The 27,874-nt window shown below is 51.6% G+C and overlaps 2 protein-coding genes and 1 long non-coding RNA gene across 4 annotated transcripts in view; 1 reads left to right on the forward strand and 2 right to left on the reverse strand.

Moving 5' to 3' along the window:
- Nucleotides 1–380: 380 nt before the first annotated feature.
- On the reverse strand, nt 381–18,849 carry ZDHHC7 (zinc finger DHHC-type palmitoyltransferase 7). 2 transcript variants are annotated; one of them, XM_070770404.1, is made up of 9 exons: nt 18,608–18,849; nt 17,933–18,091; nt 8,685–8,770; nt 6,418–6,739; nt 4,508–4,632; nt 4,040–4,136; nt 3,531–3,612; nt 2,832–2,962; nt 381–2,220 (listed from the first exon to the last, which is right to left on the reverse strand). In XM_070770404.1, the coding sequence occupies exons 4-9, from the start codon at nt 6,730–6,732 to the stop codon at nt 2,044–2,046; spliced, it is 927 nt and encodes a 308-aa protein (XP_070626505.1). In that variant the 5' UTR covers nt 6,733–6,739; nt 8,685–8,770; nt 17,933–18,091; nt 18,608–18,849; the 3' UTR covers nt 381–2,043. The 2 variants fall into 2 exon arrangements, with proteins under 2 accessions (XP_070626505.1, XP_070626504.1); XM_070770403.1 differs by lacking the exon at nt 17,933–18,091.
- Nucleotides 18,850–18,909: 60 nt separating this feature from the next.
- Nucleotides 18,910–27,874, forward strand: part of KIAA0513 (KIAA0513 ortholog) — a 60,503-nt gene continuing 51,538 nt past the window's right edge. The window contains exon 1 of the mRNA XM_070770399.1: nt 18,910–19,181. The gene's annotated coding sequence lies outside the window, so the exon portion shown is untranslated. The remainder of the gene's footprint in view (nt 19,182–27,874) is intronic.
- On the reverse strand, nt 24,760–27,862 carry LOC139177043 (uncharacterized). Its single transcript, XR_011561425.1, has 2 exons — nt 27,232–27,862; nt 24,760–25,094 (listed from the first exon to the last, which is right to left on the reverse strand). It is a non-coding gene; the product is annotated as an uncharacterized lncRNA (long non-coding RNA).

A 27,874-nucleotide genomic window follows, 5' to 3' on the forward strand; every position in this document is an offset into this window, starting at 1 on the left:
TCCTCTGGCGTCGGTTATAACGTATAGTCTTTCTAGTTTTACCAAATCTGCACAGAGCTATAACTAATGTGGAGATTGGAGTCAGTGATCAAAAGCCTCCCAACAAGTAAAAGTCCAGGAATAGATGGCTTCACTGGTGAATCCCAGCAAGCACTTAAGGGATTTTTAAAACTGTTTTTATTTCCAAGCACACTAAAAAATTAAGGAAGCTTTAGGGCAAAGCTAAGTGAGACGAGGTGCATCGACTGAGAGTAAAATGAAAAATGTGGAAACGGCGACCTGTGTGAGTGTGACCTCGGTGCTGAGTCACGTGTCTCAGGCGCTGAAGCTGAGCACGGAAACATGCCTACAGCCCACCAAGAACCGGCCACTGGACAGACTGCTGGACAACGTCAGTTGGTGACTTTATTTCTTAAAAAAGTTACATTGAAAGAAGAGGTTGAAAAGTCAAGTATACTTGATTTGCACATATTTGCCAAGTCTCACAGGATTCAACCACTTCGATAATTTTTATTGATAACCAGGATATACATATTAAAAGCCTCACACTGAAGCTCAGTACACACATCCAACCCCAATGACAGATGTGCAAATGAGTGTGCAGAACAATCTCGGGAACTCCTGTCTCCTGTTTGTCCTCGGCTGTGTCTCAGCCCCCCCGACCCTCCTTTTCTGCAGTGACCAAGCCACCTCGCCTCCACCCTGCAGCCCGTGCCCCTCGGCTCCGTCTGTTGTCAGGGTAGGCCCTCTGTGGTTCTGCGCCAGCCCTGATCAGGATAGAGGATGGGTTAATTCAAACAAAAGCAAAATGGCTCATGGGTGAGCAGAGAGGCGTGGAGACCAGGCGGGAGACGCCCACTCTTCTCAGCGTGGAAGGGGGCTCGGGACCCCAGACTGTGTCAGAGATGGTGGAATCCCATAAAACATGGACAGACCAGGCAAGTTTAAGGCGAATCCCCAGGGTGGGGAGCTGTTTGCTTTCTGGCATAATTTTAAGCTCTGCACCAAGGGTCCTATTTTATCACTTGTGACATGGGTAGAGAAACAAACAAAATGATACCCAAAAAAGGTACAAATTTAAAAAATCAAACCAGTTGTTGCCATCCTGAATACTGTCTGCAGGCCAGGTCCAAAGGGCTCCTGCCTCCAGGTCCCCTCCCCTTTTCAGGGCCTCACCCACCTCCCGCAGGGTCAGCTGCGCAAGCCTGGGGCCACAGAGGGGCTGGGACGCGCCGCTGATCCAGCTGGAACCACACAGTGCGGTTCCAAAGCCCTGTCAACACACTCCAGATTGTTAAACTGAAAACAGGAAGGAGGGCAACAGAGGACCACACAGGAATGACTGTTCTTTGGATCTTGATACTCTCCAGTATGCAATACATTCATGTAAACCCCACGGGAGGGGACCCCGCACAGCTCGCCCCTCTTCCCTGAAACATTGGTTTCTAAAAAATAGCTTGTTTGCAGCACACCCCCATGATACGTCGCCTGAACAACACGGCCCACTTTAAAACACACGTGCACGCACACACACTGACACGCGAGGACTTGCTCATGGGGTCAGGGCCCACCGGCCCCAGGCCAGGAGTGAGCGTACGGCCCTGCTGCTCCGTAGCCCCCACGGGCTCCTGCGTCCAGACCCCTCCTGGACCGAGGGGGCCTGAAGAGTCCCAGGGCCACCAACCGTGGCGTTCTGTCCACTGGACTGGCTTTTCTTCATGACTGAGGCAAGCAGCTCAGCACGTAGGATTCCAACAACCCATGTGACGGCCCACACAGCTTCCTAGAAAACGCTGAGCGTGCTGACAGACTCCTGACTGCAGGGAGGGAACATCTGGCTTCTCCATGCGGCCACATCCCTCCATTACTGGACAGTGACGTCACTCGTGGGGAACCTGCCGTCTGTGACTGTGAACGTGTGAAGCCCCGCTCGCTGCAGGCCGCTGGGCCACTCGCCCTTGGGGTCACAGGGGAGCTGTTGATACCCTTTCCAACCCCAGATAAATTAAGTCCGTGGACAAGTTTTGGAGTGACGAGAGGGCCTCACACTGAGAACTCTGGGGCCCCTTTCCTGGGTCTTGTCTGCAGTCGCCTGAACCGGAAGCCGACGAAGGGGTTCATCCAGAGCAGCGAGGGGGGGCCTCCGAAGACGGACTTCATCCCTTCCCACCGCAGCCGCCGCTCCCACGTTGGCTTCTCGCTCTTCAGCCTCTCGATCTCCTGGGAGGAAGAAAAGCAAGTGGGCGGCAGCACTGGGAAAACCCTGGGCAGGTATGAGCAGGAAGGGCAGGTGAGTGGTCGCCACGGGGGAGGCACCACCCGAACCACACGTCCTGGTGCCGGTCCTGCGGGCCCCTGTGCACACGGCCGGGCTGCAGCCGCCGGCCAGACCACGTCAGACACGGCTGGGCAGCGGCCTCCAGGTGGGTGTGCAAAGCTCAGGCAGCCCCAGGGCCGCGAAGGGGGCCGGTCCTCCAGTCCAGGCACCAATCTTCTTTCCGGGTCTTACAAATACGTGTCAAGTGCCTGCTCGAGGCCTTCAGCTGAAAGGCATGAAGGCGATCCAGTCCCTGCGACTCACTCAGCTGCCGAGGGCAGGGTCTTCGAGAAATGGGGCGTTTGCTGGCTCCACCTGCCTGGCTCTGTTGACTTTCAAATCAAAGGGACCTTTGAGCCCCGAGCTGTGCCCGGAGAGAGGGACACAGGCAGTGATGCTGTCACGGTCCACCGGGGCACCCCGCCCACCCGCTGGGGAACACCGGGCCTTGCGCCCACTGCCCACCCACGCCTGTGCACTGAGGCCAGAAACACCCAGTGGAGGAGGGGCGTACCGTCTCGTCATTGCATATGGAGTGGATCTGGGTGCCGAACATCACCGCGGTGAAAGTGAAAAACAGCAGACCCTCAAGGCACAGGAAGATTAGCAGGATGACAGTGACGGGAGGGGAGAAGTCACTGCACTCTGCGAACGAGAGGGGCGTGTGACGGCACGGCGGAGCACCCCCAGCGTCCCAAGCCTCAGGCGCGGGTCCAGCTCGCGGAAGGGCCCCTCTGCGCCACTGTCCACAGAGAAGTGAGCTTGTTTCATTCACAGGCGCACGTGCTGTCCACCCGGGGCAGAGGGCGGCCTACCAGGCCAGCATTCACACCACCACGGCCTGGTCAGCAGATCTGAAATACCCCGTAATTTCCCCAGGTTTCTGTTGAGACTGTATTCGTGTACAGAACTGTGTATTAAAACACAACTAAAGCCAGGAAAGATGGGAGTTGCCTGTGCCTACACTTGTGAGCAGGACGCACACACGAGTCCATGCTGCATGGCTCGTCCTGCCTCATCCGATGGCCCTGAATGATGCCTGTCCAGTGGCCAGAGCACACACCAGGCCTGAGGGGACAATACGAATTTTGACCCAGTCTCAAAGGTCTGCAGGATACAAATGGAACTGAGGATTTCCTCTGAAACCGGAGGCCCCTTCCTCCCTCTCCACCCACCGCAGCACGAGCAAGAGAAGCCACCCCCCCAGGCCTACCTGTCCACTGTCCTCGGACGCAGGCGATGAACTGCAGCCCGCAGAGGACCAGCGCGTGCACGGATGCCAGAGCGATGTACATCTGCAGGGAGACACTGGTCAGCACGGTGCCAGGACCCCTGCGTCCACTGCTGCGTCTCAGGCGCAGTGAGGGTGTGCGAGGTGGGCAGTAGCAGTGAGGGGAGCAGGTGACATGCCTCCCTGGGGTCACTCGGGACCAAGGACCGTAATCTCGCAGACTAATCGACCACAGGGAAACACGTTTTAGTGACAACGGTGGGTCAAGGTATCCAGGAGAGAGTTAAGTCACAGCGAACACCTGGAGCAACGGGCAACCCACACTCACTGCTGGGTGCCTCCCCACCAGCAACAACACAGTTGTAATCTGAACCCCAGAGAAGGGACTGCAGGTCTGATGTCAGAATAAACATACCCTCGCTCCAGGTAAGACAGTATATAAAGAATTAAGACTCAACACAAGTCACTACAGGAGTAGTATCTTTACTCACAGTGAAGAGCACAAAAAATCTCTGATTCTTTTCTCCGACACAGTTGTTCACCCACGGGCAGTGATGGTCCATTTTCCGAATACATCTTTTGCAAATGCTGAAAAGCAGAAGTTAGCTTTTCACTATTCTGTGCTGAGGAAACCCCACCCATTGAAAACAGCTCTGCTAAGAGGTCACCCGGGAGATCCTGCCCCAGGGAAGGTGGGTGCTCAGGATGTCCTTTCGAAGTGGCCCTGGCGGGGGGTTGCTCAGGCTGCCCTAAGGATGGGGGTCCCTCCAGTGGTGGGTATTCAGGCTGCCTGGAAACGGGTTCTCTGCTGTCAGCGGTGGGCGCTCAGGCCCCCCTCCCCCGCCCCGGGGCCCGCGCCCCCCCGGGCGGAGCCGCCGTGCCTGCAGTTGGTGGGCGCGCTCAGGCCCCCCCTCCCCCCCGCCCCGGGGCCCGCGCCCCCCCGGGCGGAGCCGCCGTGCCTGCAGTGGTGGGCGCGCTCAGGCTTGATGCAGCAGCACTTGGGGCACTTGTAGATCACCTCTCCGGGCTTCAGCTGCAGGCTCTCCATGTACTCTTTAGTAGCGTTTCCTTTGGGTACCGCCCCCTACGGTTTAATGACAATGTATTTTAGCTGGGAGGAAGGAAGTTTTAGAAAGAAAAAAACCCCAGTAAATTTAGGAATTAGACTTAGGTGTTATTTATAATGCTGTCCTTGCCACTTATATCACTGTGAAGAACAGCTATTACTCACATAACATAGGACCAGAAGTTTTGTTTTCATGAAAATTAAACAAGCTATAAAATGAACTCAAATAGCACATTATCCTTCATAATTTGGCGAGTCACCTGGATTTTTCCAACTTCATGCAGGACACGCCAGAGGCTGGCTGTGTTTGCTCAGCCACTCCCCCTCCACCCTGGGCAGCCGGCTCTGCCCACACTCCTGGGCAGGGTGTCCCTGATAAGCACCCACAGGTTTCCTATCAGCTGCACAGGGGGTGGCTGAACAAAACAGTCTGAAAAAGGACTTTATCTCGTGTTTTAAAGTTACATAATGAATGCTTCCCTGCAGACCTATAACAGACGAGCCTGGGGAGTGTGGCCCTGGGCCCCTGGCCCCCAGGTGTCCGGCCCCAGGGGTGGGAGTGGCAGCGGGGCTCTCACAGGGCATCCACGCGAGCCCCCAGCACGGGGAGCTGCAGAGGGCCTGTGTGCTGGGTGGCCATGGGCCACAGGCTGCAGGGCGGAGGGTCTGCTCTCTGGGCAGTGGACACAGGCAGTGAAGATCATGTCTGGGAGACCATTCTGGACGCCATGGCTGTGTGGACTGGGAACAAGCCTGGGTCTTGTTTCTGTGCCCCATGGGGCTTGTCCTTCACACAGAAATACGTTTCTGGAGAAGAAGCCCCACTAGGGAGGGGAGAGCAGGCGTGTGGGGACAGGAAGGGTGGGGGAGACGGCAGGGCACCGCCGTCAGCAGGAGTAAAGACAGTCAGAGAAAGCTGCCGGGGACGCAGGGGCCGAGCCCAGCTCTGCGCGGCTGGGCCGACACCACATCTGCAAAGCCCAGCACGCGCATGTGAAGACTGAGGACCACTGGGCTCCAAGGTGCCCAGGAGCCGGGCAGACCGCCCTATCCCCGGAAGGAAGTGATAGGGGGAGGGTCCCAGGTCCCGTAAGAAGAAAGGGACCAGGTTTAGGAGCGCCGCACCGTAGTTCTCACGGACACGTACTCGCTGCCCTACAGTAAGCGAGCGACCCCCACCCCCCACCCACTTAAGAGCACTCCTACGTGCTCAGAGGACAGATGTGCAACCCGAGGGGGGGACACATCAGGCGACACGTGGTGACCAGACGGCGAGGAAATGAACGCATTTTCTGGTCCTTTTTGCGGCTCAGAGCCCTGGGCAGCTGCCTTGGTCCCCCTTGGGGCTGCCCGATGACTCCCCCAGGTCCCTGCAACTGGTGACCTACGCTCCTCACCCCACCAAAGAAACCTCCTGGATACCTGAGGCACGTTCCTCAAGCTCACGTTCGTATTCCAGCCATTTGCAGGGCATGTTTTTCTGTTGCTATGTCCCCAGAACCATGGCCCCAGCCCTGCGTCCTACCCCAGTGCAGCCTGGGCGCTCCCCGGGGCACAGCCCTCCTGACAGCTTCCCTGCAGCCTCTCCTGGCGCCCGACCTCTAACCTGTGCTCCCTGAATAGACCCCAGTAGCACTTCCATCTGGGTGCTGTGTGTGCTCCAGAGATGCTACAGACCAGGCCGCTAGCCTGTGCCCAAGAACTTGAACCCCAAGGCCACAGAGTGTGAGGCCCTCCAGCCACAGCTGCTGGTGTCTCCCCAGCCCAGACTGGCAGGAAAGCCCTGTGAGGGCGGGCACTCACGGGGTCAGTGAGCATGGTCCGCAGGTGAGACGACAGGGCGAGCACCGCCAGGCAGTTGAAGACCACCCCGTTGACCACGGAGTACCAGAAGTCCTTGGAGGGCAGCAGCATGACGAACGTGACCACGAAGTCTGCGTACACAACCAGTAGCCAGGTCAGCACGGCACAGATCATGCCACAGCCGTCGCGGATGAACCACACTCTGTCGGCCGCGTCGGCCTCGGCGGGAGAGGAGGCCGCAGAGTCGTAGCTGTCATTCTCGGTCAGCAGAGGGTGGTGTTCGACGTCCCGCAGCCGGTGTCCTGAGGATGGCATGGTTTCCCTGCGGGAAGGGGTGAGGGGACACACGGTCACCGAGGCTGCCCAGCCACGCCTCAGCAGGACGACGCAGGGCGAGGGCCAGGCTCCGAGCCCGAGGGGACGAGGCCTGGGCAGCCCCACTGCCCGTGTGGGTCAGCGGCAGAGAGGCTGGCGAACAGGTGACTCCTGCTGCTGGCGTCCACGCTGGCCCCCGACGCGGCTCAGGGCTCTCGCCCGATGGTTCTCCTCTCGCTCTGCATGGGCTCTCCCTTTCCCCGCATCCTAACTCTTTGACGGTGGGTGAGCATGCTTCCAAGGCAGGCTCCCATTTAATCTCCATCTTTCCTTTATGCTGTTCCTAGAATGCCCTTCCTCTCTCGTTCTTTCGACAGTTTCCCTCACTCACTGGCCTGTTCTTTTGACAACCCTCCCCCGTTAACTGGGAAATTCCCTGAGAGATGAGAACATGTAGGGTCAGAGACTAAAGACAAACTTGCACTTTTCCTCGTAAGCATTCTGCTGCTGCTTTACCCCATAACCTCCTCTCATCTCACTTACAACCAGATGCAACAGCGTGAAGCTGGTCCCTCTCTCAGATCTGCTGAGTGGCCTGGTGATCTCCACACAGCTTCCTAGTGGGTCATACCAGTCCACCAAGGCTGAGAAAGCCCTCTGGCCAGACTGCCTCTGCTGCATGGCTGCTCCTCAGGCAGGATGCAGGCTGTGAGAAGTGGCACCTGGGTGCTGGGCAGGGCGCAGGGCCGTGCGTCCGGAGATGGAGGAGCCTTCTGTCAGAGCCCGGTTGTCTGGTCCAGAAATAGGGGCACCGATGGCAGCTCGACTCAGGGGAGCCGGAGGGGAGCGCGCACACTGACTCAGGGGAGCCGGAGGGGTGGGCTGGGATCATCACAGAAGCACGTCAGGGTCCTGCTGTGTGCCTCAGAGCCAGGTGTGTAAAACCCGCCCATCAGATAGTCTGATAGCCCACAGTTACTTCAAGATTTTCAAGAAAGCAGTCCACGAATGTGGGGGGCTGGGCTGCACACACTGGGCTCTCTGTGACCAAGCGCAGGCGCCTTCTGCTGAGTCACAGCACCTACGCCGCATCAGTGCAGGAAAGGAGGGGAGGAAGTGAAGAAACTGCTCCCTCACGCTCACTCAGCTACAGGCACTGGGAACGTGACAGCAAACAGTGCAGCAACTGGTGCCGCGACCCCAGGGCGAGGGCGCGGCCTCACTCTACACCGTCTTCCGCGGGATGCTCTGTATTCAGGTTGCCTGAGAGAGACCCCAAAGCAGTGTGCTGACCGATAGTCAAGCAGATGTCACATTGTCGGTTTTCTACTTCCATGGCTAGTTTAATGGGATTTTGTTTACAGCCCTGAACCTGTTTCTCCTCGTGTTAAATCGAGCCTCGCTTCCCAGAACACCAGGAGCAACACTGGAGATCTCCGTTGTTTAAGGGACAGCCATCCAAGCAAAACCTTTCTAGTCATGTAGACAGGAGACCTACCCTCGTCTTGTGCTGCTAAGTCACTTCAGTCGTGTCCGACTCTGTGCGACCCCATAGATGGCAGCCCACCAGGCTCCCCCGTCCCTGGGATTCTCCAGGCAAGAACACTGGAGTGGGCTGCCATTTCCTTCTCCAATGCATGAAAGTGAAAAGTGAAAGGGAAGTTGCTCAGTCATGTCTGACTCTTCGCGACCCCATGGACTGCAGCCTACCAGGCTCCTCCGTCCATGGGATTTTCCAGGCAAGAGTACTGGAGTGGGATGCCACTGCCTTCTCCCCCTCGTCTTGTAACTCCTGCTAATAATCGGGATCTTGCTCCGGGACACACTCTCCTCTTAAGAGTAGGTGGTCAGCAAACCACTGACAGGAGGTGACCATTAACCATCAACAGGGTACAAGTTAGTGTGAGCAATTAGAGAGGAAACAGTGATTATATACCTAAGGAGACACTTACCTCACAAATTATTACTAGACATTACTTGAACATCTTGTGCCTTTTCTTCAGGATCTTAAGGTGCATACTGTCCTATGTGACAGGATCTGAAAGATAAAATCTAATTAGAAAAGTTGCTTGTTCTGGCATTCAGAACTATCTTTAACTATGAAATCATGACTCCTGTAGGTTTTCATTACTAGTAAATTGACAGAATCCTGAAAATTATAAACCTGTCCATTTTATCCCCCTGTTACTTTAGCCCCGGTTTTAAATAAAACCTGTAAGCCAAAATCCCTTGAGAAAGAGCCCTGGGGATAATCCAGACCAAATCTAGTCAACCTGCATTTCAACAGGTCACCGTTTTACCAGGCACAGCCAAGGAACTGCAGCGAAGACCGGAGTGAGAGGTGAGGGGTGCACCAGGGCCCCGGGGGAGGGGGCACAGTGCGCGAGGGGCAGGTGGGGCGCGAGGAGCATCCTGGGGGTGTCTCCCACTGGGCACCGGCAGGTGGGCGAGGAGACACAGCCTTCTGGGAAGCACTCGTCTGGCCCGAGAAGAAAAGCCGGCTGACAGCACGAGGTAGGGGCGTTCCCCCAGAGAGGCCAGACTGCTGCCAGGCTTCCCCAGGAGCAGGGCCGCCAGAGGACGGCTGACCACGGGCACGGCCCCTGCCACGCGGCCTGGCAGGTCTCGGGCTTAAATGTGAGCGAACAGCCGACAGTCAGATACTTTGGAGGAAGCCCCAGCCAGGTCTCATGAGAGAGAGAGCCCCAGAAAGAAGCCAGAGGGAAACAGGAGTTGAGAGCAGGTACAGTGCACAGGGAGGACAACCAAAGAAATACGAGACTGTGTTTGAGACAAAGAGGAGCGTTCTGAGGACCCCTACTTACTGAAAAATAGAAATATGATAGGATTTTAAATTCTTAAAAACAGGATTGGGAGAGAGAGTGGGAAGCCTCCCAGAAAGGAGAACTAAACAGAAAAGAGCCAAGGAAAATAGGAGTTTGAGATGAACAGATACACGCTACCGTATAGAAACTAGACAAGCAACGAGGACCTGCTTTATAGCACAGGGAGCTGCATTTGACACCTTTTAAGAATGGTAATGGCAAAGAATCTGGAAAAGAAGGCACACATGCGCACGCATACATATACATACAATAACCGACTCACTTTGCTGTACACCTGCAACTGACACAGAACTGTAGATCAACTAAAAAACAAACTGGAAAAAAGAAAGACCACAGGAGAGAACAGGAATCAGAGGACCAACTTCCAAACAACGGGATGTCTGGCGAACGCAGCCCCCAACCAAGGCGTCCTTCCCTAGCACGGCTCTACCGCTGCACCCGCCCCGGCGCCTCAGGGCCGGTCCACTCCGTGTGCATCCAGTGTCCTACCAACGAAACACCGCTCTGCTGGGCAAACCCTCGGCTGGTGTCTGCTGTCTGAAACCAAGACAACAGAGGTGCCAGAGGGCTGGCGAGGAGGGCGGTGAGGCGACGGGGCACTGGTGGAACTGGGGACCAGGCAGGCTAAGCTCCCCTGGTGGTCTCCACAGGACGGGCTCTGAGCCCCCAGGAACCGGGGGCTGCTCGCCGCTTCCTGGCCACACGTGCCCCCTTCTGCTGCGCCGGCTCTGAGGTCAGGCTCCCCTGCTCGCCCTCCACGCTGAGCTGGACAACCTCCTGCCCACGGCCAGCGCTGGCCCGCACACCAAGGTTCTCTGGTGCACCTGTGACGGAGTCCCTTCGGAACTCTTTTAGTAACAAATGCGGCCGTGAACCACAAGCTGCTTAAACTAAAGTAGGTGACTTTCTTTTTGAAAACTGCATTTATGTTATAATTTTAAGTCTTTATTTCTCGCTGGGCTGGGTCTTCATCGCTGTGCAGGTTTTCTCTGGTTGCAGAAAGCAGGGCGTACTCTCCAGTTGGGGTGCGTGGGATTGCCATTGCTGCAGCTTCTCTAGTTGCGGGACAAGGGCTCTACTGCATGTGGGCCTCGGCAGTTGCGGCTCCCCAGCTCCAGAGCACAGGCTCAGGAGTGGTGGTGCTCGGGCTTAGCTGCTGCACGGCATGAGGGATCTTCCCAGATCAGGGATCGAACCCATGTCTCCTGCATTGGCAGGCGGATTCTTTAACCACTGAGTCACCAGGGAAGCCCAGAGGTGACTTTTAAAATATGGCATTTACGTATAGTAACTTTATTCAAATGTCTATGCAGTAGCCAGCAACTTTAAATGCTGAATAACATGCTGAACCAGTAATGCCTAATTATGCTTAGTAATATTTTCCACTTTTCATTCACATTCATTCTGAGGATCTTCAAATGAGCTTATGTTAGCACTGTTTTAAAAGAAAACTGACTCTGCAAAACACAGGTCAATGCATCCCAGGCCTCGGGCTTAAGCAGAATCTCTACAATGAGGCCAAATCCCCAGTTACTTTCATAAATTTTAAAAAGTAACCAACACAGCAACCACTTTGGACAGTGGTCTGGCACTTTCTCCGAGTTGAACCAACATCCGCCCTGTGACTCAGAAATTCCACTTCTAGGCATTCACCTCAAGGTGAATGGGACCCGGGCTTCCCAGGTGGCTCAGCGGTAAAGAATCCGCCTGCCAATGCAGGAGATGCCGGTTTGATTCCTGGTTCAGGACAATCCCCTGGAGAAGAAAATGGCAACCCACTCCAGTATTCTTGCCTGGGAAATCCCAGAGAGAGAGGAGCCTGGTGGGCCACAGTCCATGGGTTTGCAGAGTCGGACACAACTGAGTGGCTGAGCATACACGCACGAGTGTGAACACAAAACATGTACAGAACTGTTCACAGCCGCTCCACAGCTGCTCCGTTCATCTTACCCACCAAACCAGAAAACCCAAATCCCTCACCAGGAGATGAACAAGCAAACCATGGTTATTCATACAACTCATTCTAGAAAACGGGGGGAGGTTAGATACATGCAACAATGTGGCTAAGTGAGAGAAGCCAGACACAGAAGAATGTATTCAGTAGGAGTCAATCTCCACGGCCCTCTAACCAAGCCAAGCTAATGTACTCTGAAAGAACGCAGAATGGGGAAGGACGGAGACCCCAAGGCAGCTTTCTGATCTGACGCAAAGTCCCCTACGTGGACAGGGCAGCAGGCCACACAGACACCCGCGGTGTCAGGACAAAACTCAACAAACTGTTAAAGGACAGTAAGGGGCTTCCCTGGTGGTCCAGTGGCTAGGATGCCACTCCTAAGATAGGGGGCCCGGGGTCAGTCCCTGGTCAGGGAACTAGATCCTGCATGCCGCATCGAAGACTCAGCACAGCCGAATACATGTTTTAAAATAAAAAAGTATACACTTAAAATTGTCTGTTTCATTTTACATGAATTATTCCTCAACTAAAAAATGAAGAGACAAATGCCCAGCATAGGTGCCTGTGCAGGTGTGAAGGGTGTGGAAACAGCGCGTTCTAGGCGCTCTCCCTGCAGACACCGCCTTCTGAGCCAGGCCCTGTCTCATTTTACCCTTAACAGTATCTGTGGGCAGGTGTCTTGTTAATCTCTTCCCCTAATGTTTTCTCATGCCTATAAACGGGAAACGCGTCTCATAAGCAAACTGAAAACAAGTAAGCAAAACACATCAGTATTCTTTGGTGATCGGTTGCTACTGTGGGAACAGGAATGTCTACCCTAGAGTCTGGTGTTCATGTTTACATTAACGCGCTGCTTTTACACTCAGCATTGTTCTACTCCTCAGACACCCACTGCTGACCTATAAACAAGAGCAGTAAGCAAATCTCTGCCTTGGGCACAGACGCGGCGCCCGAGATCTGCAGCATTCAGACGTGGGGGTGGGCCCCCAAGATGCGGACTCCACGCAAGGCCCGCAGGATGCTCGACCACAGACAGGTCCCCGGCCCACAAGGGCTCACACACCAGAAATGGGAACCAGCCTGCTAAGTGGTGTCTCGGTGTTTCCCCCCAGTGACAGGCAGAGGGTGATGACGCAAAGAGCTGACAACAGCTCATCCTGTCCAGAGAACAGAAAGATGTCCACTAGGAAGGCAATGGTGCAAGAGGCGGGGAGGCAGGAAAGGGAACCCACGGGCTGCAGCACCACCACCCCCCCCCCACCCCCAGCGTAAGGGAGGCAGGGAAGGAGGCTGGGGCTGCCTGTGAAGCACCCAAAGGCCAGGCTAGGGCATCTGGAATTCCACACTTTGTTCTGCTGCAAAGGGAAACACTGGGGCTTTGGTAAACAGATGTTTTAGAGCCATCTCTGACAAAGTATGACTGGATGGAAGGAGGAAGGCAAGCAACCAGGAGGGACTGCCAGGACCCAGAGCAGGGCCAGGAGGGAGTAGATGGGGGCAGGCACACGATGGCTGGAGCAGTCAGCACACACAGGCCTGGAGGGTGGGCTCGGGAGCCAGGTGGGCCTGAGGCTGGCTCAGCAGGGGCACGTGTGTGTGTGACTTATCCTCTTTAATGATCCGCCCTGGCACATTTTCCATCATTTGGTCTAAAATTCATCCTCTGGATTTCCTGTTATTTTCTCAACTTACTGTGATGTAAGAGAAATAATTATGACCAAAAAATAAGCTTCCAGGGAGAATTTTAAGAACTCCAAGGAGGTGCTGAAACTGGGGATAACGGGAAGATGTCACACGTGGCCCCGCAAATGGGCTGCTCCGAGGCAGGGGAGGCGTAGGAGAAGGGCAGCACGCCTGCAGCCCGGTGTAAGTGAAGCGGCACAGGCCCGGGTGAGGCGGGGACACGACAGACACGGCTGCTCGCTGAAGCTGGTGAGGAGGGGAGCGTGCAGATCACCCGGCCCCGTGCATTCACCGCAACTGCCATTATGCTCTTACTGTTCTTCCCACCCATTTGCAATCATGAAAGATTTAGTTCGGGCTTTCAAACCAGACCAATAATATATGCCATATGAACCGCTATTTTCTTCTCAAATTACTGAAGCTGAAGAACGGAGTATTAACGTTTGAGGGAAAAAAAACAACGGACCGAAGCCAAGTCTCAGAGGTATGCTGCCACATCAGCCATCCTGTGAACAGTAAACTCACGCAACCTCTCTCAGAAGGCCTCTCATACTAAAACAAAAGAGGACAAACCGAGAAAACCGAGGGAGCCAAGGCTCTCGGTGGAGGGGGGGGCGACTCTGGCTCCCTCCCTTCCCTGCCAGCCACTCCCAGACTCCCGGCAGGCCCTTCTCCACAGACGCCTCAGCGTTGGGGTGCTCAGGCGGGGTCTTGGGGTTTCCTCGTTGGCTGTGTGCTCTCCAGATGATGTCCAAGAGCTCAGTTCCGTGAAGTTAGAGAAGACGCATGTGGGAAACCCGCAAACGAAGAATGTGCTGTTGAGTGTCTCTGACTGGTTACTCAACAAGACCACAGTCAGGTCAAAGCAGAAACCCCTCCACCCACCAGACTGTTGGGATCCCACCTTGTCATCTTGATAAACGGCACCTGCCCCACCATCTAGTTGCCAAAGTCAAAAATCAGGACACACCCTTCACTTCACTTTCCTCCCCCAGCTCCCCACACTTCACCCATGAGCAGGTCCTGTGGGCTTGACTTTCAAAACTTGCCTAGATGTGAGCCACCTTCCACCAGCCTGCCTAGCCCGATCAAGGCTCAGGAGCCCTCACTTGGGCTGCATGATCCAGCACTGTTATATCCTCGTGGCCTCTGAGCACCCCCCAACCTACTCCCTGGCCCCTAACCCATTCCCCAATCAGCATCTGGAGCCAGTTTTAACAGAGATAAGTCAGACCCTGCCACTCCTGGGTCTATCAAAACCAGCCAGCGGCTGCCTCTACAGTTAGAACAAAACCCCCAGGCCTCCCGTGTGGCTGCACAGCCTTACCACCTGGGGCCTGTGGACCTCACCTCTCACCTCCCTTCCACCCCGGCTGTCTTGTTCAGCTGTTATCACCTCAATGGAATGTTCTACTCATACCCCCGGCACACCCTGAACTCTGCAAATACCTGTTGAGTGAGATGAGAAAGCAAAAATGAAGCCCACAGAAACATGAAAGGAATAGGGAAAAGGGTCAAAAGTGGGAGCCTGGGGTGGGGTCAGAAGGTGGGCGGGGTGCGGGTAATGTGGACAACTTAGGAAGTGGGGGGGCAGAGGGAGAGACCCCCAGTAGCAGGGTTTATTCTGGGTGTGTCACCAGGAGTGCATAGGCTGCATGAAGCAGCCTCGAAGCCACATGGACAAAATACCAAAGCTCCCACCTTTATCCCCATACCACAGCCACAGCCTGTCAGTCAAGTGGGAGTCTGTTTAAGAAAAAAAAAAACTTCGGAGTTTTGACTCCAAAGCCCATGTTCTTCCATTAAAACACACAGCCTCCCAGAGCACTTGGTTTTAGAAAATACATTCTGTAACAGAGTGAGTTTTGGAAATACAGAACGCTAAGAATTAAAAGCATTTCAACCAAGATAACGCTGTAAAAGCCTGTCTCAAGAGAAGCTGGAAGCCTCTCTGTCCTGACTGCTCCTGCTAATTACCGGGGCTGCACACGCTCTGTGCCCTCTCCCACAACGACCTAAACCGCCGGCCTAACAGAGCGGGCCTCTCCTCCCATTAACTGATAATGCTCCCTGCACACCCAAGATTTACTATGCACCTTTCCCTCGAGACCCAAGTCCTCCTCCCGAGACCCAAGTCCTCCTCCCCGTCACTCCTCCTAGGAGCTGCTGACACTTCCGTTACCGCTCGGCCCTTTCCCTGCCCACCTTCCCACAACCCAGGCTTAGGCTCCCTCACCTTTGGCTGTCCCTCTGCAGAATCCTAACCGACACAGGGGCCAAACCTTGGGGCCATGGCATTCAGGGCTCCACTGACTCTGGCTCCCGGGCCTCTCCCAGCTCTTCGCCCAGCCCTCCTGCTGTTTCCCTGCTGTGTCCATGGACCCCCCCACCCCCGGCCCCGTGCTTCTGCTCCTGCTGTCTCCTCCGTGTAGAAGACTCCCACTCTGCCCAGCAAGATCATTCATTCATCAAACATTTACCAAGCACCCAAGACACATAAAACACTGCAGGATAACAAAGTTGTTTTCAAAAGTATGAGGTGCTGTACCAATATACGGCATTATGGCTCCATGAGGAGTCTGGATTTTATCAGACAATTAATAAAATTCTACTGGTGCTTTTTCAAGAATGCAATCAAGCAGTAATCGAGACAAGAACATGTCTATAGACAGAGGCAAAGAAGTGGGTGAAAGAGAAAAAAAATCAGAGGCAAGTGACTGATGAAATGCCATCCCAGAACAGGCACAGCAAAGTACAGACACATGAAACTGTTCCCTCTCGACTTTGTAGCTGGCCAGCTCTGCAGGTGGCTCTCTTGTTCGGTGCTAAGCTGAAGGGTCACACACAAGTTGTTAACGTGACACTGGCTTTGGGGACAAAAGGGAGCAAGAGTAAGTGTTTGGGAATCTGTATTTCATGCTCTGCTCTAGTGTTTGATTTTTTTTTTTTAACAAGTATGTATTAATTTTATAATTAAACCATTACTTTGGGGAATTCACTGGCGGTTCAGTGGTTAGGACTGTGCTTTCACTGCTTAGAGCATGGGTTCAATTCCTGATTCAGGGAACTACGTTCTCACAAGCCTCATGGTGTGGCCAAAAAATTAAATAAAATATTACTTTAAAGAAACATACCCCCCAAAAAGACACTGATGCTGGCAAAGATTGAAGGCGGGAGAAGGGGACGACAGAGGATGAGCTGGTAAGATATCATCACAGACTCAATGGACATGAGTTTGAGTAGGCTCCAGGAGTTGGTGATGGACAGGGAAGCCCGAGTGCTGCAGTCCATGGGGCTGCAAAGAGTCAGACACGACTGAGCGACTGAACTGACTGACCCCCAAAAAGCTGCTTCAAGAAAACTATCCTTAGAGCTGTTCAGCATGGTCTGGAGCAGGGAAGGTCTGGAATCGTCAGGAAAACTACTACTCAATTCATCCCAAGCATTAACTTCATATGTGAACTTACTGTTTGGTCCAGTTCCTCAAATTAACGAAGATGATATTACTATGTCACCAAAGGGTCCAAGCCTGCAGGGAACAGTTTCAGTAAAAGTGGAAAGACATGTCCAGACGTTTGACTGGCTCAAGACAGTTCTTATACAGAGTTCCTTTCAGTACTTTCTCTCTCACTGAGGTCATTCTAGTCATGCCAGTATTTCCCAATTTACTCACTGTAATCAAGGCAGGCTCTGAGTCACTGGTTTAAAAAAAAAAAACAAAACTTCTGTATACATGTCTACTCACTTGACTTTGACATGAGATGTGTGCACAGAGTTCCAGCTGTTGTTTTATGAATTCTTTAGCAAATTACCTTCATTTAGTCTCATTCTCCTCCACCTCACAACTCAAAAGTCAACCTACCAGCTTCACTCCGGAAAGTACACAATCCAAAGTGTCCATCACTCCGACCCTTACATTTTTACCAGAGTGTTCAAGAGATGTGATTTACCATGTGTGTTCCATCCCATTTTTCAAATACCCCCAGAGACTTTCTCTTTAATCAAGTATCCCAACTTCTGCTAAGTCACTTCAGTTGTGTCCGACTCTGTGCAACCCCACAGACGGGAGCCCATCAGGCTCCCCTGTCCCTGGGATTCTCCAGGCAATAACACTGGAGTGGGTTGCCATTTCCTTCTCTAATGCATGAAAGTGAAAAGTCAAAGTGAAGTCGCTCAATCGTGTCCGACCCTCAGTGACCCCATGGACTGCAGCCTTCCAGGCTCCTCCATCCATGGGATTTTCCAGGCAAGAGTACTGGAGTGGGGTGCCATTGCCTTCTCCGATCCCAACTTACTAACAAGCAAATTTAACAAGGTGACTTTTAAAAGTTGCCTTCAGTTTCATAAAAGTTGTAAGACAGTATCAAAAAACTAGGTCTGATTTTGAAAAAAATTAAAGTTATAAAAGTATCAGAAGATTCAATTCACCGTCTTTGAGGTGAATAGTCTAAGAAGGAATATATGTTGACCAAGATTTCTAGACCCTCGAGCAAGGGGCCCGAGACTGGCGGACCGGGTTATAGCTTTCTAGACCGAGATTTGAGACAGTAGCAGTAAAACAGATAAATCTATGTGCATTAAGTAAAAATGCTAAGCAGACTACAAATGTTAAACACTGTAGCACTGATTGGACTGCACTTTACAGGACCTGGTCAGCCAAAGAAGCTACAGAGCAGCTATATGGACAGTTTTTACACTCACAAAACCAGTTACCCACAAGCCAATAAAGTGTCTGCATCCAACAGCGAAGAGAGACTTAGTTCCAGCAGCAATGACTCCTCAGGAGAGATGATTCTGGCTGCAGCAAGATTCAACATTGCCCTGAAGGCTGACCTGACTGTCCCAGATGGCCTGGTAGGTAACCCCCGAAAAGATCCTGGGCAGAGAAAGAGAAGAGGAGGGAGCTGGGCAAAGAACAAGAAAAGCTAAAAACGTATAAAGGAGTGAAAAACCGGCGCATTTGAGAAGCCATAGGCGATGTTTAAGAAGGCCCATTGTAATGCTTACCCATAAACTACTCTTTACAGCTTACAAAGGGTTTATAGCTACTGTGTCTTCAGGCCCTAACAACCCCCTTATTAGCTATCAAAAGGAGGGAACTGTGCCTGGGAGAGCTGAGTGTCACGCCCAAGGTCAGGCAACAAGCTGGGGCTGCAATTCGGGCCCTACCCCGAGAGGTGCACCAAGGAGTGACAAGGAGACACCTGGCAGAGGAAGGAGTCAAGCGCCGGCACAGAGGTGCCCCCGAGAGGCGCTCGGGAAGGTCGCAGGTGCGGCGCGGCGCGGTGGAGCAGGACGGAGCAAGGGGCCCGAGACTGGCGGACGGGGGGCCCCGGAGCGGCCGGGAGAGCCAGGTGCCAGCAGCCCGCCCGACCCGGCCCGCCGCGCTCACCCGAGGCCCGGGCGGGGTCGCCCGGCGCTGCGGCTCCTCCCGATCGGCGGCGACGGCGGCGGCGGCGGCGACTGCAGCGGCCGAGGCAGGGACGCATCATGCGGCCGCGCTCATGGCCGGGCCACGGCGGGCCCCGCGGCTCGGCCCGGTCCCGCCGGGCCGGTCGGAGGGGGTCGGCCGCCCAGGGGTACACGAGACCAGGAGGCCGGCCCGGGAAGCGCGGAGGCTCGGCTCCCGGAAGTGAACCGCGCGGGGTCGGCGGCGCCGCGCTTGCGCAGATCCGGCCGCGCCGCGGCGGGGGCGGGGGCGGGGGCGGGGTTTCTGTGACTCTGGGACCGCGGGTCCTAAAAACTGGCTGTTCCCAGGGAAAGGTAGCCCTCCTTAGTCTCAAGGTCCGCTTTCTAAAATAGAGCGATCCGTGCAAGCTGAAGTCTGGGGAAGAGAAAGGATGGGGGTTACGGGCTGCCACAGGCTTTCGGACCCGCCTGTCCAGGGGCCCGCGGCGGCGCGGGTGAAGCCAGCGAGAGGTGCGAGCTGTGCGTGCGGCGCGCGGGGATGAGAAATCCGATCACGGGTTAGTGGAGAAGCGCCAGGGGGACGCCTGGGCCGGAAAACGCGTTGGGGGAAGGGGAAGCGCCGCTGTATGCGTGATTCCCGATTAACGGCCTCTAGGCGGCGTGGACACTACAGCGTCCCAGCGACCCCTTCCAGACGCTGAGTCCTAAGTTTGTCGAAGGTAGAAACGTGGTTAGCTTTGTGTGTGTGGTGGTTGGCGGAGGTGGGCGGGGGGCGCGGGGGACGGGTATTTCCTATACTGGGAACAATTTCCTCAGGGCTGGGGAGTAGGCGCTCAGTTAGTGTTTGTTGTTAAATTCTTTAAGTACCCACTAACTTGTAAGATTGATAAAAACTCATTGAGGATGAAGGATAGAAATCTCACTGTCTGCAAGCCACCTTCTCACAGTTTACCATTCTTGCTCCCAGATATGCTTATATAGCTAAGCTTTTGGAAGTAAAAGGTGCATTAGTCATTGAATTCCAACTTTTGAAAGTTTAAGATTTTTGTTACTGTGCCTGTGCATTTAATATGGTGCTATACATTCCTTGTGGCTCAGCTGGTAAAGAATCCGCCTGCAATGCAGGAGACCTGGGTTCGATCTCTGGGTTGGGAAGATCCCCTGGAGAAGGGAAAAGCTACCCACTCCAGTATTCCGGCCTGGAGAATTCCATGGACTGTATAGTCCATGGGGTCGCAAAGAGTCGGACACGACTAAGCGACTTTCACTTTCATACATTCAGTCAATCCTCATTGAGTCTCCTGTGCTTATTCACTCAGTTGTATCCGACTCTGTGACCCTTTGGACTGTCAACCCTCTGTCAATGGGGTTTTTCGGGCAAGGATACTGGAGTGGGTTGCCATTTCCTCCTCCAGGGATCTTTCTGACCCAGGGATTGAACCAGAGTCTTTTGTGTCTTTTGTATTGCAGGCAGATTCTTTACCGATGAGATATCAGGGAAGCCTTCCTAATCTCCTGGCTTATTTATTTCCACAAGGAAGAAAAGAGAGGTAGGCTTCCAATCTGTGGGCAATTCCTTTTGTATAGGCTGAAAGAAAGGATGACTGTCTTTGGATAATGTCGAGACTGCAAGTGGCTGCTATGCTTAAGATACACTTGCTATGAACAACGTTAAAAGATATCTTCTTTTATATTAAAGAAATTAAAAGACGCTTACTCCTTGGAAGGAAAGTTATGACCAACCTAGATAGCATGTTCAAAAGCAGAGACATTACTTTGCCAACAAAGGTTCGTCTAGTCAAGGCTATGGTTTTTCCTGTGGTCATGTATGGATGTTAGAGTTGGACTGTGAAGAAGGCTGAGCGCTGAAGAATTGATGCTTTTGAACTGTGGTGTTGGAGAAGACTCTTGAGAGTCCCTTGACTGCAAGGAGATCCAACCAGTCCATTCTGAAGGAGATCAGCCCTGGGATTTCTTTGGAAGGAATGACGCTAAAGCTGAAACTCCAGTACTTTGGCCACCTCATGCGAAGAGTTGACTCATTGGAGAAGACTGATGCTGGGAGGGATTGGGGGCAGGAGAAGGGGACGACAGAGGATGAGATGGCTGGATGGCATCACTGACTCGATGGACGTGAGTCTGAGTGAACTCCGGGAGTTGGTGATGGACAGGGAGGCCTGGCGTGCTGTGATTCATGGGGTTGCAAAGAGTCGGACACGACTGAGTGACTGATCTGATCTGATCTGATCTGATGGTTGATTTACAATATAGTTTCAGGTATACAGCCCAGTGATTGAATTATACATATATGTGTATATGTTCTTTTTCAGACTCTTTCCCCTTATAGGTTATTACAAAATATTGAGTATAGTTCCTTGTCCTATACAGTATGTCCTTGTTGGTTATTTGTTTTATATATAGCAGTGTGTATATGTTAATCCCAACCTAATTTATCCTTCCCCACAGAAGTATCTTTAAAAAAAAGTTAATAAACACAACAAAACAGATCTGAGAAATTTTGGAAGTTAAATCATGACTCTCATACAAATATGCCAAAGATTTATGTCTCATACACATGTCAAAGATTTAACTCACTAATTTATGAGGGGAAAAGTAGGTACGATGAATGATAAAAGTGGTTCAAAGATGAATCCAAAAGACAGGTACATGTAGGCAGTCAGGAATGCTGCCAGTGGTTAAGACTCTGCATCCCAATGCAGGGGCCACGAGTTCAGTCCCTGGTTGGGGAACTAAGATCCCACATCCCAGTGTGGCCCAAAAATTAAAATAAAAAAGAATTTGCTTAATTGAACCAAATCAAAACTGGCTTCTATAGTAGGGAAGTCAGTTGATCTTCTGCCAGACAAGGTTCATTTAAATGTCAGGTATCAGTGGGCAGGAATTGTTACCAAGCAGGTCAGCTGGACTTGCATGGAGACCTCTTGTCTTTTTCCTGAAACTGGTGCTGAGAGTGGAATCACACAAGCTATATTCAATAGCCAAAGAATGGAAAGGGGGAACCTAGTTTGCAAATCAGCTCTCAACCCAAATCTGGTGGAGCCACCAAATATATTAGAAGGTCAAGGTTAAAAGGAAGGAATTGGCAGGAGGGGAAAGAATATTCATGACTTACTGGAGAACTGGGGTGTGGTTTGGACCCAGAACTGTTGCGCCTCTCCTTTGCAGTGCTTTATGGGCTTTTTCAGTTGCTGTCCTGGCAGTTGTCAGCTGTCCTGGCGCTGATGAGTGTGTCATTTAGCCTGTGCTAATATATTACAGTGAGCTGATAATGAGACTCAAGGTCCACTGGAAGCCACATCTTCCCCACTCTTTGGCCTAGTTTGTTCTCATCAGTTCTTGTTACTTTTTCTCTTTGCATCTTCCTCCTGAAACTTGCATGCTTGTGGGTGCTCATTCGCTCAGTCATGTCCAACTCTTTGCAACCCCATGGACTGTAACCCACCAGACTCCTCTGTCCATGGGATTTCCTTAGATAAGAATAATTGGTTTTGGAGTTCTGTGGTGGTCCCAGTGGTTAGGGCTCTGAGCTTTCACTGTAGGAGGTACAGATTTGATCCCTAGTCGGGGACTAAGATCCTGCATGCTACATGGTACAGCCAAAAATTTAAACTAAGTAAATTAAAGAAAAAAACACACATTTCATCTGAAGGAGGGGCAAGGGTAAGATTCTGGGGCAACAGCCTTGGTAACAGAATCACTGGCCTTGCTGTCTATTCTCGAATCTATAGCGTTGGGACACCCCTGTTGGCTCCAGTGGCTGGGAGTGCACACTTCCAGTGCAGGATACCCAGGTTTGATCCCTGGTCAGGGAACTAGATCCCACACACTGCAACTAAAGATCCCAAGTGTTGCCAACTAATACCCAGTACAGCCAAATAAATAAATAAAATTTAAACCTATAGAATGGAACTTCCCTCATGGTCCAGTGGTTAAGAATCCGCCTTCCAGTGCAGGGGACATGGGTTCGATCCTTGGCCTGGGAACTAAGATCCCGTGTGCTGGGAGGCAGTTAAGCCTGCACATGCCACAGCTACTGAGTCCCTTCACCACAAGGAAAGATCCCTAGGGCTGCAGCCAAGACCTGATGCTGCCAAAAAAAAAAACAAACCTATGGAGTTAGAAATAGCTTAAAGCAAAGAAAAAGATCCATAGACCCAGATAATCCAAGGGTGTGCAGGACAATACCTAGTTGCCCGTTGAAGACACACGCTGACTTTGTGACCCATTTCAAAGTCTTTCACAAAAAGACTTGTAATTCTCCTCAGCCCCCACACCTGTACGGGCTTGTTTACTGTAACTTGAAAATTGCCCTGTTGCTAAAGGAAGTAGCATGATGAAATCATTCATTAAAATATCTAACAGGATGACAGCAGTTGACAAAAACAATTCAACTCTTATCAAGGATTTTCATCTTTCTCAACAGACTTGGTATGTGGTCTTCTGCAAGTCATTTCCCTTCTCTAAGCCTCGGCTTTTTTTTTTACTCTCTAAAAAAATACAAGATTAGACTTGATTTCCAAGGTTTCTTCCTATTTTGAGACAGTGGTTCAACACACTTTTTTTGGGTCTCTCTTTTATTTCATAAGGCCCACGGAACCAAACACCTACCCTTGGATGTCCTCACAGGAATGAGGACATCTCAGCTCCAGGATCAGTTCTGTGTATCCATCAGGAGCTAGTGTGCAGCTAACCACTCATCCCACGAAATAGTTCTTTTAAAGTGGAGCCTCCGTTCAACCACATGAAAAGATGCTCAGCCTCATTCAAAGTAAAAGGAATGAATCCAGATTTAAGAGTATCAAGAGCTCCCATTTTTCACCTAGTCAGTTGATGAACATTAAAGTTTGGCGATTCTGTGTGTTGGCAGGAAGACCAAATTGGTACAGTTGTCACTTTATTCAGCTCTTAGCAGAGCAAGATAGAGGTATGAATCAAAACAATTTAATTGTATTTACCCTTTGACCCAACTTAGCAATTTATCCTCCAGATAGAGTCCCTCATGCACACAAAGATGTTTGCACTTCAGTATTTATAGTAGAATGTTTGTAGAAGCATAAAAATGCATCGCCCTATATGCTGTCGGTATATGAAGTAGAGTATGTTATACATACGAATGGAATACTGTGCAGTGATATCTGAGGTATATTAACTCTATGGTGTCAGTTCAGTTCAGTTGAGTTGCTCAGTCGTGTCCGACTCTTTGCGATCCCATGGACTGCAGCACGCCAGGCTTCCCTGTCCATCACCAGCTAACTACGGTGTAAAACTGTATTTGAAAAAGAAGATCTGGGGCATATATATGTTTGTATATACAATCCCTGGGAAAATGTACAAGGAATAGGTTTGTAACTTGTTAAGTTTGTAAACCAGGTATCCATTTTTAAATACATAAAAATTTAAAATAAATGAGACAACCCAATGGAACAATTGGCAAAACACTTGAACAGGTGCTTCACAGAAGAAAATCCAAACATGAAAAAATGCTCATTTTCATTAGTCATCAGGGAAATGCAAACTTCAACCACAATGAAATACTATTTACACACCCACTAGAATGGCTAACATGAAAAAAACACCAAGTGCTGGTGAGCATGCAGAGAAACTGGGGCTTCCATCCACTTCACTGCCGGGGGCAGGAATGTGATTGTTAAACCACCCCGCAGGACCGTTAGGAGTACCTGCTGAAGACAGATCGGAAGACTTGTGATAGGATGTTCCCACAATACACAGTACAGCATTGTTCATGGATATTCAGGTTGTTTGCAGTGTGGAGCCAGAATGAACAGATAGTAGTCTACCTATACAGTGAAATACAAGACTCTACAGAATGAAAGTGCACACTACACACAAGTAAATCTCACAAATAGGATGTTGAGTAAAAGTTCAAAATCGGGCAAAACTGACCTTTGGTATAGGAAGACACGGCAGGGCTGTGATTACCACGGTAGTAGGGATGCTGGGGCCTAGTAATATTCTATTTCTTGAGCTGGGTGCTGGTTGTATGGGTGCTCACTTGGTAAAAATTCAGCCTTGTACATTTATGATTTGTATGCTGGTATTTTAACAGTGGGAGAGAAAGAGACTTCCAAGGTCTGTACAGTGGAAAAATCAGAAATTTCTTCAGAAGGGAGTTTGGGTGGTTTCTTATTTTTTCCACTGAGATTGTGATGTTGAATGCATCAGCCAGATCAGGGAAGCCAGAAGGCTGAAGCTCTCCAACCCAAGGTGCTGAACAAGGCCCAGGAAGTCTAAACCCAAAGTGGTGTGACACATTCCTGAATTCCTTTTCACTGGGTCACCTCACCTCCAGCTGCAGGTAGAGCCCTCGAGGGCAGCAGGCCTGTGCCTTGGGCTCTGCGTTCCCTGGAATCCCAAGCTGGCCCTCTCCTGCCCTTCAGCATGTCTTCCTCCCCGGCACATTATCAAAAATTCCTCCTTCTCTCCCATTCCTGCAACAGTGCAATACACAGCAAATGAACGAATGAACATGTCACGGTTGGCCCCTTGTTCAGATGAAGAAACAGGCCCACTGAGTTTAAGGAGTGTGCTGAGGGTCATACAAGTGGGAGAGGAGCTCATAGCCTCCTACTCCTGAAGCACCCTCTACAGGAAGAAAGGTGTATACACATGGCTGATTCATTTTGTTATGCAGCAGAAACTAACACAGCATTGTAAAGCAATGATAAAAAAAAAAGATACTAAGGAAAAACACCTGAAAAAAAGCACCTGATCTGAGAATGAAGCCCACCTCAAAGGGAAGCAGGCAAGAAGGCAAGAGAGACGAGACCAAGTTCTGATGACATCACTTGGCCCCTGGATCCTGCTGGGCCAACCCCAGAACTTTTCAGTCATGTAAGCCACTGTATTCCTATGATCACCACTCTTTTTTTTGGTTGTGCCTTGAGGGATGCAGGACCCCAGTTCCCCCACCTGGAGTCAAACCCGCACCCCCTGCAGTGGAAGCTGTCTTAACCACTGGACCACCAGGGAAGTCCCTATATGCCCTCTTTTTTTGAAAAACCAGTTTGCCTGGCCTTTTGTCACTTACACATTTACATTCTGGTAAATACACATTCCAGGTCCAAATATACTAGTTCTATCGTATTTCCTCGAATTACCAGTATAGATTTCATATCTTGAAATCTCATGGTTAACCCAGCATGACTTGATCTTTGCCACTGGTGCTTCCTCTTCTGCGGGGTCACAGATGTTTTTCATGAGTCATCTGTCCTGAATGTTTCCCAGGCCCAATGTCTAGTTCACTGGTCTGTGGTTTGCAGAATTTACTTTCTTCCCCTTTTTAAGTAAAATGGCCATGTCATGTGCTTCTCTCCAACCTTCTGGCAAGTTCAGAAGATCTTTTATGAAGTTTGGAGAAATAGGTGAATCTTCTTGAAGATAAATGATATTTCCCCCAAATGGAGTCTGACCCTGAATGAACCCTCATTTTCCAATTTTCCTGAATAGTTGGTATCACCACAGTGAGGACAAGGCTGAAAGAGTCTACTCCTGGTGCTGGGTTCACTCACTGAACCAAAGGAGGACTTCCTCCAGCCACAGATATGATCCTCCTCTATTCCATACAGTCTTCGTGATGCTCTTGTAGCCTTCGGGATCCGCCCCCCGCATCTGTAGTGCCCACATAACTTACACTTCTCTGAATTCACATGAAGCTTAAAATACCCAGAGATCTGGTTTCTCACAAATGATGACTACACGGAGCTGGTCATGCAAATCAGAAATGGACCAGAAGCAGCTGCGGTGCTGAAGGCCCCATGCCTCTTGTAGAATCGCAGCTCCCAGCTCTTTCCTTCCCGTTGGTCCCTTCAACTTTCCCAAGCAAGTCTGAACAGTCCACTTTGCCAGGGACCAGCAGCTCCACGTGTGGGGCACAAGAAAGACACTTGATCGTCAATCCACAGGTGTCTTTTCTTCTAAGTGGCAGAACTCCAGTTCCTCCTGCCTAACTCCTAAGACTTCAGAGAACAACCCCTGTCCCAGTTTTCTGAGGTTGACATTCTGCCCTAGTTCAGATGCCAGGGCATTTATTTAAAGGCAGAGCTTTTTAGGGCTTCCCTGGTGGCTCAGTGGTAAAGAATCTGCCTGCCAATGCAGGAGATGCAGGTTCGATCCCTGGGTCAGAAAGATACCCTGGAGAAGGAAATGGTGACCCATTCGAGTATTCTTGCCAGGGAAATCCCATGGACAGAGGAGCCTGGAGGGCTGCAGTCCACGGGGTTGAAAAGAGTTGGACACAGCTTAGTTACCCACCCAAAGGCGCTCTATAGCCCTGCAGTGTAGCTCTGGAACTGTCTTCAGAGAATTTGCAGTGTCAGAATTCACAGTCTGTTTCCCTAGGTGTTAGAACCAAGCTTGCCATAACCCCAAGATTTTTGGGAGGGGGGGTGTCCATTTACATTCCTATGCTTGCTCTTGAACTGAAAAATCCCAGATACATGTATATGTATGACTGAGTCGCTTTGCTGTCCACCCAAAACTGTCACAACATTGTTAAACAGCTATATTCCAATATAAAATAAAAAGCTTTTTAAAAAAATAAGTGTCCGAAGCACACATATTTTTTACCTTTTGTGGTTTTGGTTTGTTCTTTTGAAGAGATGTGGAAGAAACCCAAGCCAGACAGCTCGAAAATTGTGTTTACTGTATCTGGTGAAAAGATGCTGATGCGCGTAGGAGTTCAAGAAAGTGGAATCCATCAGCTTTTTAAGATGCCCCCTTTCAAAAAAAATCAATCGGCCTCACAGTGCCCTTCCGTTCCATACATCCTTGCCTGACTGGTTTCACAAGTACGTTCCTTAAAGTCAAGGCTTCAGCCTAACTGAAACAGACGAGCAGGAAATGGCATAAGGGGATCCTTGTCTTAAAGGTGCGGACACCAGGGCGGGGTAGCAACCCGAATCAGGTTATACTCCCTTCCTGGGCTCCCCCACCTCCAGAATCACCAAGTAATTCACTCATCTGTCCACAGAACGGCCTGCACCCACCCCCCACCCCACAGCTCTGCTCGGCCCGGGAGAACACCCTAGTTTTTTGAGCAGATCCAGGAAACGGGGTTGCAGCGACCTTCTGTTAGAAGTCCCCTAGAGTGCTCCCAGGGGCGGGGGACGACGCCTGCATCCGAAAGGCGGCCCCAGCCCGGAGCGAGCCGGGGCCGGAGGGGCCCGAGAGCCTCGGAGCTTCAGGCGCGGGTAGCGGCCCCACCCCAGCA

This window comes from Bos indicus, chromosome 18 (genome assembly GCF_029378745.1).
Source record: "Bos indicus isolate NIAB-ARS_2022 breed Sahiwal x Tharparkar chromosome 18, NIAB-ARS_B.indTharparkar_mat_pri_1.0, whole genome shotgun sequence".
Classification (NCBI taxonomy): Eukaryota; Metazoa; Chordata; class Mammalia; order Artiodactyla; family Bovidae; genus Bos; species Bos indicus.